The 20,390-nt window shown below is 35.7% G+C and overlaps 1 protein-coding gene across 1 annotated transcript; it reads right to left on the bottom strand.

The window, feature by feature from the left end:
- Positions 1 to 6,148: 6,148 nt before the first annotated feature.
- Positions 6,149 to 14,746, bottom strand: ormdl2 (ORMDL sphingolipid biosynthesis regulator 2). Its single transcript, XM_067371140.1, has 4 exons — positions 14,656 to 14,746; positions 14,027 to 14,201; positions 13,451 to 13,602; positions 6,149 to 7,639 (listed from the first exon to the last, which is right to left on the bottom strand). The coding sequence occupies exons 2-4, from the start codon at positions 14,198 to 14,200 to the stop codon at positions 7,504 to 7,506; spliced, it is 462 nt and encodes a 153-aa protein (XP_067227241.1). The 5' UTR covers position 14,201; positions 14,656 to 14,746; the 3' UTR covers positions 6,149 to 7,503.
- Between the last annotated feature and the right edge of the window lie 5,644 nt (positions 14,747 to 20,390).

The raw sequence follows: 20,390 nt of genomic DNA, 5'->3' as shown, positions 1-20,390 counted from the left end.
TAGAGGCTTCAAGACCTGAAATGGTCATGTCAGATTAGAGAGACATCCATAATGTCTACAATTTGGCGTACTCCAGGACCAGGGTTGAGAACCACTGTAATAGAGGCTTAACATGGCTAGCTGTTCATCAGGTACTGGGTATCCATTCACTTTTTAGAGAGGAAATTTAGCATTGGGATAGATAGATAGATAGATAGATAGATAGATAGATAGATAGATAGATAGATAGATAGATAGATAGATAGATAGATAGATAGATAGATAGATAGATAAGATAGATAAGATAGATAAGATAGATAGATAGACATTTAACATTACTTTTTGATTACTTATCTGCGGTGTTGGGCTCGTTACTCAAAAAAATTCCTTATTACTTTTCCTTCATGCCCCACAGAAGTTGTAACTGTGTATCTTCCCCATAAAATTCTTCTAAAATGTTACTAACAACAAATTTCTGCCTCATCCACAAATCCACATTGGATCACAGTCAGAAGTTATTACAAACACTCAATGGTGATTGATAGTGACTTTTAAGTAAAAGTGTTGCATTCATCTCATTATGTGTAGCTTTTATCAAAAATCACATAAGTTCATAAGAAAATGTTTTGTTTTCCAAAAAGATTTTCAATTATATTAATATATTGTTTATCAGGATCAGAGGGATGTAGGTGGGCAAGCCATGTAATGCCTGAGTAAAGTAATGCTACAACGGTGTTCTGATCTTTTGTCTTCTGACAAAATCAATGTAATAGCTGAATGAATGGCCTTTTCAAACCAAAAATTAAATGAATAAGCCTCAGGCTGAAGGAAATGCATATTTACACCTGTACAGTAGAGGGCGCAGCTCAAACAAACCTTTCAGCTGTGCTGCCATTCTGGATTAAAGAAGAATATGACACAGGAGAAAGAAGTTCAACACTCTTATTTCTAAATCTAATCTAAAGTAATTTTTGTTTATTAGTATTGGATCATTGAAGGTCAGCAGCAAAGATATTGGTTAATAAAGTGAGATTATATACCTAAAGTATATTTATGTAATTTAATATAGTTAATTATTACAGATTTGCATAAAATTCTGAGATTGCATTTCAATGTTTTTATTCATTTTGAGGAATACTGAATGTTTTCGTGCAAGTGAGAGAGTAAATGCATGTTCACATTTAGTCTAGAACTACAATAACCATCATCACAGCGCACACAATAACTCTACACTTAACAGATTTCTCTCAACATGGGGACAGGAGAGCTGTCGGTCAATAAATGTGAAAAAGTAACTTGGGTATTTTGTTGTAAATTGCAAAAGTAATGCGTTACTTTACTAGTTACTTGGAAAAGTAATCTGATTACATACATCAAGTTACTTGTAATGCGTTACCCTAACTGAAATCTTATTAGTAATTAGTTATACTACTAGTTACTGAAAAAGTAGTAATATTACTGTAACTAGTTACCCAACACTGCTTATCAGTTATTGTCATCCTTTTTTTTTTTCTACAATAATTTGACATTGCTAAAATTCAGCACCATGGAATTATTTTGTACTTTTTAAACCAAAGAACCTAATCTGTTTTGGAAAATATGTATATATCATTTTACAGCTAGCTTATGGCTGCAACAAAAAAAGGGAAATCCAAAATGAAATTTGTTATAACGAATGGAGTTTATTACAGAATTCTAGGGGTTTCACAGGATATATACTAAACAGAAAGAGGCCATTTAAAAAAAAATCCAATAGGACGACAGATCCCATTTCAGCGAGGTAACAAAGAGGCCACCCGGAGATAATGTCACTTCTCCGTGGCCCCCCCACCACACCCCCGTAAGCATATAATAGGAACAATTATATCAATTTGGACCAGGTGTTCCCCATCTCTCCTGCCTCATACAAGACAACAGCATAAAGGCAACCAAGAAAAAAAAAACTAAAGCAAAACACCCACATACCATTACAATCATCAGCAGGTGCTTTTTTATGTTCAATCGCTTGAACATTACTGTACTGTGGAGCACCTAAAGAGACATGGTGAGATGGCAGGAAAATATTTGGTCACCCTTGATATTGGGTGTCTTTAACTAGTACTTGCATTTAAAAAAAATGTTTGGGAGAGCGCACTTCTTCTTTTGTTCATGTTGCATCGCAAAATATGCTATTGAGGTGGGATGGTTTTGTGATATAGTTTGGGTTTTCAAACAGGGTAATGGGGCCACAAGGGAGAGACAAGGGGTCTGTGGAAAAATCTAGAGAAAAAACTATAAAAATAATATTAATAATACATTTAATAATAAAGATTAAAATATTATATATTAACAAAATTTTAAAATGTATCTATCAAACAGATAACAAATAAATAACCAAATAAACAATACTTTTAACTGTTGTAATGTATTTTACAGTACATGCATTTACATGTACTTACCTAAGAAAGTACTGGTAATAGGTAACTACATGAGTTAATGTTAGGTTCAGGGTTAGTACCTAGTTATTACTCAGTAATTACTATAATAAGTACATAGTATGTACATGGGGAACAGGACTGTAAAATGAAGTGCTACCTATTTAACCGTATAGTGAGTAGAAGAAAATATATAATAAATTAACTTATAAAAACTTATTTTTCAGTGTGTAAATTGGGTGTTTATAAAAGATTTTAGGATGGGGGTCCCTCACACGAGGATGATCCTATTTGGGGACTTTTAGATTGAAAACCCTTGAGTTAACGGGTGAGGGGAAAAGTCCAGTGTAATTAACACATTATATATATATATATATATATATATAAGTACAATGTAAAAACACATATGTACACAATAAGTGCACTGTTTAATTTAAATGTTGGTATTTTATTAAAAACGGACCGAATGTTTTAATGCTTTTGCAAAACTTGTAATATTGTTTACATCACCATGTCACTTTAAGTGCTTCGTAAACATTCGTGTTTTCAACAGTTTTCTCTGCAATAAGAAACCTCTTTAAAATAATTTCCCCTTTCCTTTCAGCGAAATCATTTTTACTTTTCTTCTGTCTTGTTTGTATTATTGCTGACTCACTTCCCTACTCACTCCTCCAGTAAACAAACTGATAGTAACACAGAGTCATTCCAGCAGACGGCTGTTTTACGGCTGATCGCCTCTTGGTCTTCTTTATACAAATGCTGTGGTTTGGCTGACCTTCATCGATCAGTGCAGGCCTTTCTTAACCTCTTCCACTCTGAGGCATTTTTTAGATTTCCGCCTGAATTTGACATACCAAAGTTTAAATGTTCACTCTTCACACATACAGTGAGAGAAATGTAAAATATTGGTGTCATTGTAAAGAAAACCCCTCAAAATAACAAAATCAGACTGTAATACTTCAGAAATAACATTCTATGCATTTAAAATACTGTAATAAGCACTTAAAAAATAGGCGATTTTTGTTTTTTTTGTTTAAAATCCTGTTTTTGAAAATCTGTAAATCAGGTTCTGATTGCTCTAGGGACCTGCTGATTGTTTTCTTTGATTCCACTAGGTGACAGCTTGTACTAGAAAAAAATATTTTTAATCTATCATCTTCTAAACAGAAGTTATTGAAATGTAACTGAAGGGAGGCAAAATGATATTTTAGCGTATGCAAGTGTTCTTTGGATTGTCCTTTGCAAAAACAGGTTTTACAGACTGCATTACCCCAAAAATCCTATTTTTATTATATGGTATAGCACTTTATTTTATTATTTATTGATTTTCTTCATTTTCATCTTTGTCTCCGAGATGCAAAACAAGTACTATGCTAAAAAGCATAAAAGAATGAGATTTTGTTTAGCGTTTTACACTTTTTAGGATCCAGGATCTCATGCAGCATCTGAAACAAAAAATAAAAGTTGTTAGTTAGTTGTTTACAATATAATAATATGTATTTTACGATTTCAAAATGTAGATTTACTCAAATGACGATTTTATTGAAGTCTGCATGCTTGTATACTAATATGTATGAGTATGCATACTTATACGCAGTTTCGTCAAATGTTTTGTCAAATGTAACAGTTTATTGGCTTAGTTGCTGTGCTTTCCCATTTCAAAATAATAATTTTATCATTAAATAAGCATTAGCATTGTAAATGCAGGAATATATGAGCTTACCAGTCAAGCGCAGGGTTCTGTCGTCTCCCTCGAGAAAAGCGAGCTGTCATTTTCGCCGAATCATAACACGGCGTCACTGGTCCATGCCTCATCACTTTCAATAAACGTTTATATCGGTGCCATTGGTGCTTTTCCCTCTCCATATGCCATTTTAGAAGTCAAAACAATACACAAACTATGAAAACACATGCAAATCTTCCATCAAACAGCTCCTCTTATCACTCGCAACGCGATCACACGCCCACCACGTGGAACTGAAGCGCGCGTGTGTGTGTAAAGCTGTGGTGTGATCCCGCCTGTCTGCCTCAATGATTTGTTGAATATCTCGCCATCTGATTGGACTAGAAGCTTGATTGACATGTCCCTGGACAAATAGGATCCTCAGCTTTATACACATGCCTGATATGTATATCATCGTCATCACTGAAGGAAGCCAGACCGTTTGGATGATGGTGTGAAGATCGCGTGTTTCTTCATTCGTCTCCATTTTGTGTTTCGGACAACCGCGACATAACAGTGGATTATTTACCAATATAAGCTCACAGAAGAGTGAAAGTAGGCTCATTTGAAAGAAAACTTCATAAGGTAAAAGATGATATAGAGTTTGTGGCTGATTTTATCTTAGAGAAGCATTGAAAGGGGTAGAAATGTGACGTTTGTGTTTGTTTTTTCCACATTTATCAAATTTATTGCGCAATTCTTTTGAATATCGTTCAAATGATGTTGTGAAAACAATAAAATAAACTATATAGCCGAATTCCTGAGAATGAGAGCTTTCTTCTGATATATGACATGTCTGTTTTATGAAATATGCGAAAAATTCATATTCATATTTATATTTCCTCATCGTAGTCAAGGGGAGGGGCGTTTTTGGCATGATTGTATATTTAAGATTTATCTTACTAATTTGTGTAACATAAACACAGAAGTCATATTCTTTGTAAAGATTAGATTCTAAACTTTCAAATGGTACCATATATGGGTTGGTAGTATCTGCAGAAATCTTAAAACAAAATAAGTGAAAATACTATGACGTCGTTTCGGCCCGCCCACGGGCCGGCAGAGTGGAAGAGGTTAAAACAGGCTTCAGAACAGGAACACGAAGAAAGCCGAAAACAGCAGAAGCATTGTCTCCTCTGTAACATGCAGCGCCTCCCAGGAATCCCGCCTCAGCTTTTGGTTTTGATCCGAGAGACTTTGAACGGGCTGAATCTAGAGCTGCGGGCAAGAGATATTACACCTTTCCTTGTTCTTCCTCTGCAGCTCATGCAAATGCTGTTTGCATTCCTGCGGTGACATCAGAGGTGGTCCTTGTGTCACCTGATTCAGGATTCCTTAGTATTCGAGCGCACTGAGTCAGAAGCCTATTTGCATGTGCTTTCGTGGTAAACAGACAGAATGCGTTACATGCGCTAGGCAAATCGGTGGCACAGGTGGGCCGAGGACACTATTCCCCTCCTACTACCTCTTCCCTGAAATGCAGCTTGGTAGCAGTTGGGAGACACCTGAGCTTGTAGGAGGGAATTCCCGTACTACTATCGGCTCATCGCAGTCGCTGGGCTTGCCCCGTGCGCGTGTAGGTGTATGACATGTAAAACTCACGAATTTCCCCCGGTACACCTTCACAACCAAATGCACGTTCATATTCCTTGGACCTACACAGAAGCTTCCTCGTGGCTGAGGCGCACGCCTCTTCCCTGTTCACCTGTGTGGTTTGTTGTTATCCAACAGAGGATTCCCACATTAATCTGCATGTGGTTAGATTGATCCTGTAGTATGATTGCTTCAAAAGATTTACAGGCTTCCTCGCAATATGATGCAAATTCACGCCATTTTCAACAGACTTTAAAGGATTAGTTCACTTTTAAATTAAAATTTCCTGATAATTTACTCACCCTTGTGTCAAACAAGATGTCCACGTCCTTCTTTCTTTAGTTTAAAAGAAATTAAGGTTTTTGATGAAAACATTCCAGAGTAAATTATCAGGAAATTTTCATTTGAAAGTGAACTAATCCTTTAATGTTGTGCTCATTAGATGCTTATCATATTTAGAATAAACAAAGGTGGCCAAGAGGTGAGGGCCATATATTGCCACAAATGCAACTGTAAATGTCATTTCCTTGAGTATAGATTGATGTATGTAGTGACTTGCATAACATACTATCACAGCAGTCCCCTGACACTTTGAATATTAGTCCAAATGACTTTATGGCTGATAAGTTATCTTGTGCAAGAGTCATTTTAATTATACCAGTGCAACACAATGGACAGCAGTACTCAAGCTACATGAACTCCATAAGCTTGTGTGAAAGCCAATGATCATGTTCTCCAGCATGACCTCAAAAAGCATATTGTCAGCATCTGACCATCGGTTTTACAAATTTGACGCTATTTGTGACATGGAAAAAATGTAAAAAGTGTAGAATATAATATTTATTATTTGTTTTACATTCTAATTTTTTTGCTGTAAATTGTAAAAAAACAAAAAAACAAAAAAAAATATTTCCAGCTTCAAATTAAAATTTGAATCCTATATTTTTAGACTTTTGTCCCTCAGTACTCTCACTTTTGTATTGTGAACAAACATGATCAATGCAGGCATGTACATGTTAAATATTATAACAATAATGTATGTTTACCATGGCATTTACTTCAAATTGGAATGTTTCATGATATGATAAAATAAATAAATACATGAATTCAAGGAAATCCAATATAACCAGCGCTCTGCAGGAAACTTAAGCAATGAACTTTAAGTGAAACACTTCAAGAGAAACCAGATTGTATGCCACATCACATTCACACGTTATCACAGATCATTGTTTTGTATTTTTGGAGAAAATGAAATGAAAAATGTAGCAACACAGTTCAGATTAAACTTAAAACAGATGTTTTTTTCTAATGATTCTATTTCTAACGTATCTTATTTACTGCAGTTGCCCATGTTATATACTAGAACACTGACCAAAAAAAAAACAATCTGAATTTTATAATTCAGCACTATCATGTTTTGACTCCACAGTAACAGCTTGTTGTGGAAAATGGGATTATGCAAAGTGAGCCTTATTAAAATTAATATTAGTGGATAATAATTGGCACATTGTCTGTTGCAATGTAGTCAAAACATCCTTAAACTTGATGAATCTGGAAATTATGATGACAAAACGTACAGACATAAGTCCGGATTTAAAAAAGAAACACCATAGATTGAGTAAACCTGAGCATGGAAGGCCTTTTTTAAATAATGTACTTGAGTCCAGTGCAGTTTTGGTTCCTTACGGCCCTACGGCTTTGGATCAAGGAAGCATCATATGGAGAATGAAGGAACTTCAGTCATCTTATCTCCATGATGCTATGACCCCTCCATGAGTGGGCTGAAGTGTCATATCAGTATTTATTTATACCAAATAGACGAACTCCATGAAACTGAGGCAACTTCGGAAGGAGGACACTTAGTAGCGAGCCTGTGTTGAGTAGGAAATGGGTGGTATCATATTTAGTGTAGAAGCTGGCCAAGATGTACCTATGAAAACATAAACAACAATTATGTAAATATTATAATTAAATGTAATGATTTTACTGTTAAATACTATATATAATTGATAATATAACATCATGAAAACTGTTTGTATATATACACATGCAAAAAAAAAAAACAGGATTCACACCACTGTGTGTGTGTGATATATATATATATATATATATCATCAGAGAACAATGCATGTTTCATATTGTCCACAGCCCAAGATTTGCAGTGTTGGCACTAATGTAACTGACATTTGGTACTGGCACGAGTGACCAAAGGTTTGGCTATAGCAGCCCGACCATAATATATATATATATATATCACACACACACAGTGGTGTGAATCTTTTGTTTTTTGTTTTTTTGCATGTTTGTCACATTTTAATGTTTCAGATCATCAAACAAATTTAAATATGAATCAAAGATAACACAAGTAAACAACATGCAGTTTTTAAATGAAGGTTTTTATTATGAAGGGAAAACAAAATCCAAACCCACATGGCCCTGTGTGAAAAAGTGCTTGCCCCCTATACCTAATAACTGGTTGGGCCACCCTTAGCAGCAACAACTGTAATCAAACGTTTGCGATAACTTGCAACGAGTCTGTTACAGCGCTGTGGATGAATTTTTGCCCCCTCATCTTTGCAGAATTGTTGTAATTCAGCCACATTGGAGGGTTTTCGACCATGAACCGGCTTTTTAAGGTCATGCCACAGCATCTTAATAGGATCAAGGTCAGGACTTTGACTAGGCCACTCCAAAGTCTTCATTTTGTTTTTCCTCTTCGGTAGCACTTTATTTTACAGTACGTGTACTTTCCTGGTACATATATAGTAATTATGTTGTACATACAGGTAAAAGAGTGGTAACACAAGGTACTTACCTGACATGTATGTACATGGAAACTAATATGAAACATTGCTGTACTTTCCAATGGTACATACATGGTAATTACTTTGTACCTATAGACAAGTGTTGGTTAATAACAGGCACTTACTTATAGTGTCCGTATATGGTAACTAGCAGATGCATTACTGTACTTACTAATGGTATGTACATGGTAACTATGTAGTACTTACAGAGAATTGTTGGTAATAACAGGAACCCCCCCCCCCAACCTAAGTAATGTATAACTTACGCATTAACTAGTATATTCACTAGTATGTTCATAGTAAGTACATGAGAAAAGGACTGTAAAATAAAGTGCATCCTTGTACATAATCATTACATATGAATTACCAGCTCTTACCAATGGCCAGTTGCATAAACTGCTTAGACTAGTCTTAAAACTAAAGTCATCTATTTTTTTCTACAAGACTGGTACTAACTTTGTAAAGTCAGTTACATAAAAAGGTAGATCAGTCTAATTTGAAAAGTAAGACTGGTTAGCCCTAACTAAGTGCTAGATGGTCAAACTAGATCTTAAGTCACAGTCTTAACTTAGAGGCTAAGTTCATGCAACCGGCCACAGGTGTACAGTAACTTACGCATTAACTAACTGGTATATTCACTAGTACGTCACACATAGTAAATACATGGAAATAGGACTGTAAAATAAAGTGCACCCTTGTACATAAACATTACATAGGAATTACCAGCTCTTTAACCTTTGTAATAATAAGCTTAAGCATATTAACTAGCAAGGATGGTAAAATAAATGCACTGTCGTGGAGAGCAATTTAGCATTAACAGTTCATAAAACACTACATAAAGTATATACATAGTGCAGCAAAACAATTAATTTATTTCTTGAGAATTTTCTTTTTTAAATGGCATCAGTGAGAAAACACTATTTGGTAAGCCTCTGTTTTGTACTGCAGACACTTAACATGCAGACACTGTAAGTATGTGTTCGTTATTTGTGTCCACACTTGTCCGTGAGTACAACATAGTTACCATGTATATACCACTAGTAAGTACATTAATATGTCTTACTAGTTGCCACACATAAGTGCCTGTTATTACCCACACTTGTTCATATAAGTACAACATAGTTACCATTTAAATACCATTAGTAAGTACAGTAATGCGTCTGTTAGTTACCATATACGGACATTATAAGTAAGTGCCTGTTATTACCCAACACTTGTCTATAAGTACAAAGTAATTACCATGTATGTACCATTGGAAAGTACAGCAGTGTTTCTTATTTTTTTATGTACATACATGTCAGGTAAGTACCTTATGTTCCCAATCTTTTACCTGTACGTACAGCCTAATTGCTATATATGTACCAGGCAAGTGCACATATTGTAAAATAAGGTGCTACCTCTTCGGTAATTCAGAGGTGAACTTGCTGGTGTGTTTTGGATCATTGTCCTGCTGCAGGACCCAAGTTCGCTTCAGCTTGAGGTCACGAACAGATGGCCGGACATTGTCTTTCAGGACTTTTTGGTAGACAGCAGAATTCATGGTTCCATTTATCACAGCAAGTCTTCCAGGTCCTGAAGCAGCAAAACAGCCCCAGACCATCACACTACCACCACTATATTTTACTTTTGGTATGATGTTCTTTTTCTGAAATGCTGTGCTACTTTTACGCCAGACGTAATGGGACACACACCTTCCAAAAAGTTCAACTTTTGTCTCGTCAGTCCACAGAGTATTTTTTCCAAAAGTCTTGGAGATCATCAAGATGTTTTCTGGCAAAACTGAGACGAGCCTTTATGTTCTTTTTACTCAGCAGTGGTTTTAGTCTTGGAACTCTGCCATGGAGGCCATTTTTGCCCATTATCTTTCTTATAGTGGAGTCATGAACACTGACCTTAACTGAGGCAAGTGTGGCTAGAGATTGTGGGTTTGGATTTTGTTTTCCCTTCCTAAATAAAAACCTTTATTTGAAAACCGCTTTTTGTGTTTACTTGTGTTATCTTTGATTCATTTTTAAATTTGTTTGATTATCTGAAACATTAATGTGTGACAAACATGAAAAAAAAAAAAATTCAGGAAGGGGGCAAGCACTTCACACCACTGTGTGTGTGTATTGTTATTTACTGAATAACTTTTTATTTGTTTGACTGTATATTTTATATATATTATATATACATTTTTTGGGGTATAATGTGTGTGTGTGTGTGTTTGTGGACGTGTGTACAGGGCTTGGACAATGAAACTGAATCAATTCGTCTTGGGAATGACAGATACAAGTCCTGCACAGTAGCCAGAGGGATTTTGAGGCATTCCTCTTCCAGAACAGTGGCCAGGTCACTATGTGATGCTGGTGGAGAAAAACTTTCCTGACTCGCTCCTCCAAAATACCCCAAAGTGGCTCAAAAATATTTAGATGATGACTGTTGACTTTGCAGACCATGGGAGATGTTCAAATTCACTTTCACTTTCATGTTCATCAAACCATTCTGTCACAAGTCTTGCTGTGTGTATTGGTGCATTATCATGCTGATACACGACACGGGTACAATATATGAACCATCAAGAGCACATGTTCCTCCAGAATGGTTCAGTAGTCCTTGGCAGTGAGGCAAATATCAAGCACAGTAAGGAATGCCATGATATTCCAGCCTAAACCATCAATGATCCACTCTCGTGCTTCATTCTGGGCAGCAACAGTCTGGGAGTTAAGCCTCTTTTGGCTTCTCCACACCATTAATCCCATGGATGTGGAAAAGACAGTGAAAGTGAACTCATCAGAGAACAATGCATGTTTCATATTGTCCACAGCCCAAGATTTGCACTGTGTTGGCACTAATGTAACTGACATTTGGTACTGGCACGAGTGACCAAAGGTTTGGCTATAGCAGCCCGACCATGAATATTGACTCTGCTTATACTGATGGAATGTGCAATCAGTGAAGATTGGTCACCAGGCCATGCATACAGTCATTAAAACTCATGACTATGAAAACATTATATTGGCCAGTGTTTCAGTTTCATTGTCCAACACCTGTATATTCACTGCCTAGCCAAAAAAAAAAAATTACCACCCATTTCAGAATCAGAATGAGCTTTATTTGCCAAGTGTGCGCAAACACACAAGGGATTTGTTGTGTTTTTTTCAGGAGCTCCGGGTACATACTGTACATACAAACAGAAATTTTAAATGTTTGTGCTTTTCTTCACTTTCTCCTTTTTGTTGGTGAAGAGGTGATAAAATAATGTTCTTGTAAATGCTTTGCAGCATTTCAGTAAAGTACAACAGTTATCATACAGTGGTCAAAAGGGGATTTAAACAGTGACGTGACTCTGACGTGACATGACGTTTTTAAAATATTATAGCCATAAATAAATAAAGGCTTTTTATATTTTTTCTAAATTCTCAAGTGCCTTGGCCTCATATGTTTTGTGATTTAAACAGTGAATTTTTAATTGATCTCTTCTTGTAAACTCAGAAATGTGGATTCAGAGGTCAATTAAATTACCACAAGACCTTGATGTTTGGTAATTCAGGAGTTTTACATGGGGGGAGGGTGAAAAACACTGGCATTCTGGATTTGGGTGGCAATAAATATCACGACAATTATTGCCCGAATAGGGCTTTAAACAACCATATTGGAAGACATATCTATACATTTCAGAAGGGTCAAATAGACCCTTTTCAGAAGTCGTCATAGTTGGGTAAAATTCTATAGCGGTGAATGAGAAAATACATTAAATATATTTTTTATGTTTCCATTTGCTCAAATAGCAAAAGAAAAACTAACTATCCTGAATGATCATGATCAGAGATCAAATCACACAAAAAAAAATCAGTAGAACTCACAGCTATGTTTAATAGTAAAAGTATGAGCATTTCCACATGCACAATGCAAGGAGAACTCAAGGGAATGGGACTAAACAGCTTTATATACTTAAGAAAAACACTTATCAGTGAGGCTAATTGGGGGGAAGGGGAGGCTTCAATCTGCTAAGGTTGGTGTAGGTTCAGCAACATCATGTGCCCAAAAAATGAGGTCAGCTGACCAGGTCAATGGATTTTTTCTTCCCTGACGGAACTGGCATATTCCAAAATGACAATGCCAGGATTCATCGGACTCAAATTGTGAAAAAGTGGTTAAGGGAGTATGAGATATAATTTTCACACATGGACTGGCCACCACAGTGTCCAGACCTTAAGCCCACTGAGGATCTTTGAGATGTGCTGCAAAAGACTTACACAGCGATCCAACTCTCCCATCATCAATAAAAGATATTGGCGAGAAATTAATGCAACTATGGCCAGAAATAAATGTTGTGATATTGCATAAGCTTATCAAAATGATGCCTTAATCAAAGCAAAAGGTGGTCCAATCAAATATTAGAGTCTGTAGTTGCGTCCCAAATGATGCACTATACACTATGCACTTATAAACTATGTACTCATCCATGTAGTGCGTGAATTGTATACGGTTATTTTGTCAATTAACATCGGAGTCTGACAGCCCCTTCCCCTCCGCTACGTAATTAAAGCTGCTACAGTTGAGTGCATGAAGTGTCCAACATTCCACACTTCGTTTTTCTCTTAATTTAGTGCATCATCCAGGTATTTAAAGTGTACTTTTTCTTTTTGGAATTTTCAGTGTGAACGCACTACTCACACTATTTATACTTAGAAACGTCACAGAATATAGTGCGTGATTTGGGACGCACCTTGTGACTTTTTTTTGGCCAGGCAGTGTATGCATATGTGTGTGTGTGTGTGTGTGTGTCATATATATATATATATATATAGACACACAATAATAAATAAAATGTTAATATATACTTTTATTTCAATATATAATAAGAAAAAGTGACAAAAAATAATAAGATTACCAGTGCATGTAGACCCATTTTTGTTTCTGTCAGTTTTAAGAGAATTATGAATATCACTCACAGTACAATGGGTGAGATGGTGAGGAACTTCCTTGATGCTGTGAACTGGATGCCGTAGTCCATCTGTTCCCAGTGAGTAAGCAAACGTGCTTTGCCTTGGTCTGGCGTCTCAAACGGTGTGCCTTTGACGGTGTGCAAAAACAGATACATCACCTAAACAGGAGAGAAATTAGTTAACAATGGACCACTAACCTAACCAACTTCTACATTTTTCCTATGGTGTGGCTTTATTAATTCTACTAATTAACTGATTTTTGAAAAAAAGTCTCTTATGCTCACTAGGGCTGCATTTATTTGATCAAAAATACAGTAAAAACTGTAATATTGTGAAATTCTGAAGGATCATGTGACACTGAAGACTGGAGTAACGGCTGCTGTCGAACATTCAGCTTTGCCAGCACAGGATATTTCACATATTAAAATATAATAAAATAGAAAAGTTACTTTAAATAGTAATAATATTTCACAATATTACTGATTTTACTTTATTTTAACTTTATCAAGTAAATGCAGCCTTGGTGAGCACAAGAGTCTTCTTTCAAAAACATTTATGTAATCTTAGTTTTTCCAGACAGACCAGGTTGTGTATGACATTGGTGAGCGTCCACACCACAGGCACACTGAGGAAAGGGATGCTGAGTAAGACTACATGAAGGGCAGTGGTGAGCAGCAGGTAGGCCAGCCAGATCCCCCGGCTGTTCATCACCCGCGTGTTTGGGTTCACCTCGCTGTGAGCAACGCCCACATTCATCCTGCACAAAAACAACAGCCGTGATATGCTTCGTGCAAACACCCAATGCCGCCAAAAAAACAAATAAGGATGCCCTTTCATAGGGACTAACGTTACACTCTTTACAATGAGTTACATACGTTATCACGATTACATAACATTAACTTCCCCCACGATAACCTGTTTGTGGTTTATTTAGGTGTTTATACCACAGACCGAGACTAGTGTGTACTTTGCGGGGTCTTAATGCGTATCCGTACTGATTTAACATCTGGACACTGTTAGCTATCCAGCTAATGGATTCAATACTAGTACAATCGCTGCTGATAGAAGCTGAAGAAAACGCGCGCGCCATGAAAAATAGTCACGTTTGAAGTAAAAATTAAGCAAGCAATGAACACAGAACAAATTATATGTTTAAGTACATTAAAGTGGTGTAAATAAAGAGCTAATGTTGTCATATGACAGCCACCCACCTTGCGAAGTAACCAGGAAATAGAGCGTCTGCGGCTAGGTTTCAAAACACAGCGAGCCGCCTACTTAGACAGCATCCAAAGAGCGCGAGTGTGCGGCACGTGTTTATGACGATGTCTAGGTAAGCAGCGCAGTAGGTTTTGAAACACAGCCTCTCTCCGCCCTCTGACCTACTGTGTCATTAATTTTATTTAATTTTATTTTTTTATTTTATGTTTTATTAAGTTTTATTGGATTAGTCTCAGCCAGCTTGTTGGGAATGTGCGATTTATTATTGTATTTTCAAGTATTTTAGTTTATTATTCTATAAATGTAATTACATTTTTAATAATCTAATTAAATATACATTTTGATAATCTGATTAGAAACTTACTGTCTTTATTTTATTATTTTTAAACTTTTATTTTATGTTTTATTAAGTTTTAATGGATTTGTCTCATGGCAGCTTGTTGGGAATGTGCAATTAATTAATTTATTTTCAACTATTTTAGTTTATTATTCTATGAATTGAATTACATTTTTAATAATCTATTTAAGCAGTGTTTATCAGTTTGAAGTGCCTTAACAGGTAGCAGTCCTGTCGTGTGAGGAAGATCCATTCTGATCCACTCTGATGAATAGATCCGTTTAGATCCAACTCTGATGGACGACAACAACAACAAACTCCCTGAGACTTCCTAGCTCTTCCATCCAGATAGCAAAATTCTCTGTTTTTACTGTTATTTATATTCCTTATGTTCTATTTTTATTATTCTTTTTTATGTAAAGCTCTTTGAATTACCATTGTGTATGAAATGTGCTATACAAATAAAATTGCCTTGCCTTGCCTTAAATATACATTTTGATAATCTGATTAGAAACTTACTGTGTTTATATTGCTTTATTTGTATTATATCACATATTTATCTTCATAAAGCATAGCTTATTATAAAGCTTGTACATTTTATTTAATTTCAACAAGTACTGATATTGTTGCATACATTCAACAAATTCAACTTTTAACATATAAATAGGCTGTATTAAAAATTTTGATGAGTAAGAGAAGATATCAGAGATATCTAGAGTTTTATGTTCTCTGGTATTGGCAATAGTCCTACTTCCTCTTTGCATATACCGTGACCACAGGAAAAACTTCACACGTTTGTCATAATAGTAAAAATGACAGTATAGTTAAATAATTTAAAAGTATAATATCAGAAAATGTCTGATGATGATCCTTGCATTCTATTTTTTAAGTATTATTATTTGAGTGCAGGTTACAATTTATTTATTGTTCTTGCCTCTTGTGTCTTTCTTGTCACAATAACAAAAAAAAAAAAAACAGCATTAGCTGGAAGAAGTCAATAATGTGACCTCTGTCTTTGCTTGTCTTGTGTGTTTGTTGGTAAACCAAGTTCCCTTTCAGTTATGACATCATCCTGTTTGAGGTAATACACACGTTCCTGAGAGAACAGAGCAGCATCTGAGTTTGGGACATATTTTGCAGGAAGCTTCATGCCGCCGTAAAGAGTCGCATAAATGTTTATGGAAATCACATCTTCCCTCTCCTTTAACAGAGAGCTGTTGACTTCAGACTGGGAAATTTGACCACATGAACTCTGTCATTTCCTTGTTGAATAGAGTACTAGTACTAGTAAAAGTAATGTGCTTTTAGTTCTTCAATTAATTTCTTTTTAATTTGTCAATTAATTTCTTTGTTTTGTATAAGAACAATACGCAAGAATGAAGACAACTTATGAATACAATTTCTGAAATACTTGTTCATATTTATTAGTTATACATTACACACCTTCTTGGAAGTTACATAAAATTAGTGTACGATAAATACGGAAATAAATAAGAACACAATAAATAGTTATATAAATATATCACCTCATGTCACATATGAATTCTTAATGTTAATTCAACTCTGAGCAAAATTTATTTAATCCATGTTATTATAACACAGGAGAACCTTTATGGAAGCAGCAAAAGCTGTTTTAACATTTTGACCAACATGATCATGACTAACATGTTCCTCTCAATCTAACACTGTTTCATCTCAGCCGTAGGAGCCACTCGGGATGCCAGGAAAGAGAAGACGCGTGCAGATATGATAGAGAAGGAGTAGAGCCTTTCCACACTGTCCCGGCACAGGGCGCTGTCGTGCCAGTTTACCGAGTCTAAAGGAGCTTCCTCCACCTGTTGCTGATCATCAAACAAGACAGTAATGAAATTAAAATTTACTAGAGCAGTTGATACAGTAACACATTTCCATATGAAACTTTCCAGGAGGATAACAAATGAGGATGTGGGAATAACGTTTTGCCTCTTGAAAAGTGGCACTGTGTGCATTCTATCAAAAGGAAGTATTGAAACAATAGCAAAGATTTTGAATAAAACACACATATACCTTAAGCTCCTGCAGGAGTTCTCCAGTAACATTGGCGATCGTGTTGGCCTGCTCTCTCCAGTTACTGCAAGCGTCACTGATAAACACACCGTCCTTGTGGAAAATTCTGGTGTAGTTTTTCAGAGCCAGAATAATTCTTGATTGGCAAGTCTGAAATGCCAAAAGACAGACGTCAGCACTTGACAACACTTAGTATGTATGATCATCAACTGTGGATTCATTAATATAAGAATGCATCTTAAATACCTCTTTGTTGCTTTGAAGGCTCCACGGGTCACATGTGTCAATTGGTCTTATAGACACTGGAGGCTCATCAATGATAACTGCCATTTTTTTAGACTCAACCTGCAAAGAGCATACAATGGATTTATTTTAATCTACAACCTGAGAAAGTGTCTGAAACAATGGAAAATGAAAATATAATAAGATAAATTAATAATACAATTGTTCTTAAAGTACGTAGCCTACCTTATTGTATAAATCTCTGGCCAACTCATTTAGTTTGACAGACAACGATTTACACAGCGTGTAATTCACATCACCCGCCGCCCTCGCCGGAGCTCCAAAAGCACCAAACAGCGCCAAAAACCAAACGCAAAGTGCCAATAAAAATGAAGAACACATGTCTAATGCAGTCCAACTTCAGGTTATCCTCTCTTCTGGAGTGGTTGGAAGGCAAACCTTTTGTAGTGGCAGCCTAAACAGACGCAGTTTTATATACCCTAATAGGTTTTGTGAGGGTGATGAGTCACCAGGATTTTCCCCGCGATCTGACAGGTAGGGACCAATTAAGTGCCTTTTCAAGTTTCGCTTTCATTAAAAATATTGTTCCTCAAACACCAGTCTCCAAGATGCTCAATATAATACTCGAGAAAACTCGATGAGCTTAAATAATTATTTAATAGCCTGGTTTCTTATAGAAGGCCATTTCCGCCACATGAGAAAAAAAAACAAATCATGATTTGGTAAATCGACAGGTCATAATTATGAGATTAAAAAGGTCTAAATGATGACATATCGAGTCATAATTGTTTCATACTTAGACATAATTATGAGATTAAAAAGTATAAATCATGAAAAAATCATTTAATAATTAGCTTATGACATAAAATGTTAAATTGTCAGATAAAAAGTCCAAATTAAATTATGACATACTATAAATTATGACTTTATGTGTCTTAATTATGACTGTCATAATTTCAACTACATGCACTCTGAAAAATGCTTGGGTTAAAAACAACCCAGAAGTTGGGTTAAATGTTTGCCCAGCATGCTACTTTTATTTAACTCAACTATTGTTTAAAAATGACTATATGGCTGGATTAACATGAACCTAAAATAAGTTGGAAATTAAAAATCAGACACTAATTAGCTACTAGAGGCAACAATAATAATCAAAAGGTGAACATTTATTGATACGTTATTTAATAAATTAATTATTATTCATTAAACTTATTAATACATGTTTATTTATTAAACATATTAATACATGTTCATTTCCAATATACTTTGGATTCATTTTAAGCAAAGCAATACACTATTTAAAAAAAAAAATAATAATAAATAGTTGAGTTAAATAAAACTACACAGCAGGTTGGGCAAAAGTTTAACCCAACCGCTGGGTCAAAACAACCCAATTATTGGGTTTGTCCATTTTCAACCCAACTTGGGTTGTTTTTAACCCAGCATTTTTAGATTGCATGTCATAATTATTACTTGTTTTAATTTATACTTTTCATTTCATAATTACGATTTACCAAAGCCTGATTGTGATGGAAAAAAACATGAAATGGGAGAGAAAAATTTATTTCAATGCTTTTGTATCCTCTCGAAAAATCGGTTCCCCCGAATTTTTTTGCCCTCTCTAAAAAATGTTGGGTTAAAAATGGACAAACCCAGCAATTGGGTTGTTTTGACCCAGCTGTTGTGTTGAATCTTTAACCCAACCTGCTGGGTAGTTTTATTTAACTCAACTGATGTTTAAAAATCACTTTATTGATCACTTAAAATGAACCCAAAATAGGTTGGAAAATAACATTTATTAATATGTTTAATTAATAATAATTAAATAATAAACATGTATTAAATTGCTTATTAATAAATGTTCATCTTTTGATTATTATTGTTGCCTCTAGTAATTATGTGTCTGATTTTGCGCTCATTTTAAGCCAGCCATATAGTCATTTTTAAACAATAGTTGAGTTAAATAAAACTACCCAGCACATTGGGCAAACATTTAACCCAACCACTGGGTCAAAACAACCCAATCACTGGGTTTGTCCATATTTAACCCAACTTGGGTTGTTTTTAACCCAGCATTTTTTAGAGTGTAGAAAAACCTTTGCATTCCCTCAAGAAACTTTGTGTGCAAAGAACTTTTTTTTTTTTTGCTAGCAAATACAAAGTTTCTCAGGGAAATGCAGACATTTTGCGAGCAAAGGCAAAGTTTCTCTGAGAACACAAAACGTGTGTGAGGTAATGAAAGCATTACAATATAATTTTTCCTCCCATCACCATGGCTATGTCCCTTTAGGGGCTGCGTAACATTACAAGTTAATCAGAGTGTGGTAAATAGATGCTTACAAACAGAAGTCATGCCTGCGGAGGTAACATATCCTGCATCTGAAAGCTTAGGCAGCTGACTTGTTGCCTCGCTGCCCTATCAGGCAATGACTTCGCAGGCAACATTTGCCCACCTCACCAAACTGATTTCAGACAGGCTTCTGAGGCAGCATTAATCATCTACAACAAAAAAGAGAAAGCTTTGGGGATAACTAAGTGAATATTTAATTACTATGATGCTAATTTCTCACTAGAAATGACATCAAAAGTGGAAAGAGTTGGTAAAAGTGTAGCTACATTTACACACAAACTGACCACAAACCGCAACTTTCAGCTGCCATCTTTATTTTATAGCTTAAAATGGAAAGCACAGGATTGTTAGATATCAAACTAGTGAAGGTTACATATATGTGCTGCATTCAAAATCATGTAGCCTACTGTCTGAGTAGGTACTACATTTGAATTCACTTGAAGTAGGAATGAATCCGCCATGTTGTTACTGTCACGTGACCTACCAGCGTCAGTTGTGTCGCTTCACTGCCAATCATAAGTCCTCTCCCGTGGCCTCATGGGACAGTAAAGTGTCCATATGTGCACTTCAGAATCTCACCGGAAGTAGTAGGTCATCCAGGTTCTTTTCGGCTATACTTTGAATACTATGTATTCAGATTGTTTTGGAGTACTTTTTTCGCATACTGTATAGTAGCCTAAGTATTCCATTTCAGATACAGCACAGATGAAGGTAGACAGGAAGCCAACACTGATTCGGACGTGCCTTGATGC

The sequence above is a fragment of the Chanodichthys erythropterus genome, chromosome 20 (genome assembly GCF_024489055.1).
Source record: "Chanodichthys erythropterus isolate Z2021 chromosome 20, ASM2448905v1, whole genome shotgun sequence".
NCBI classification, from domain to species: Eukaryota; Metazoa; Chordata; class Actinopteri; order Cypriniformes; family Xenocyprididae; genus Chanodichthys; species Chanodichthys erythropterus.
Note: the sequence above shows the minus strand (reverse complement) of the source record. Positions and strands in the feature narration are given on the sequence as shown.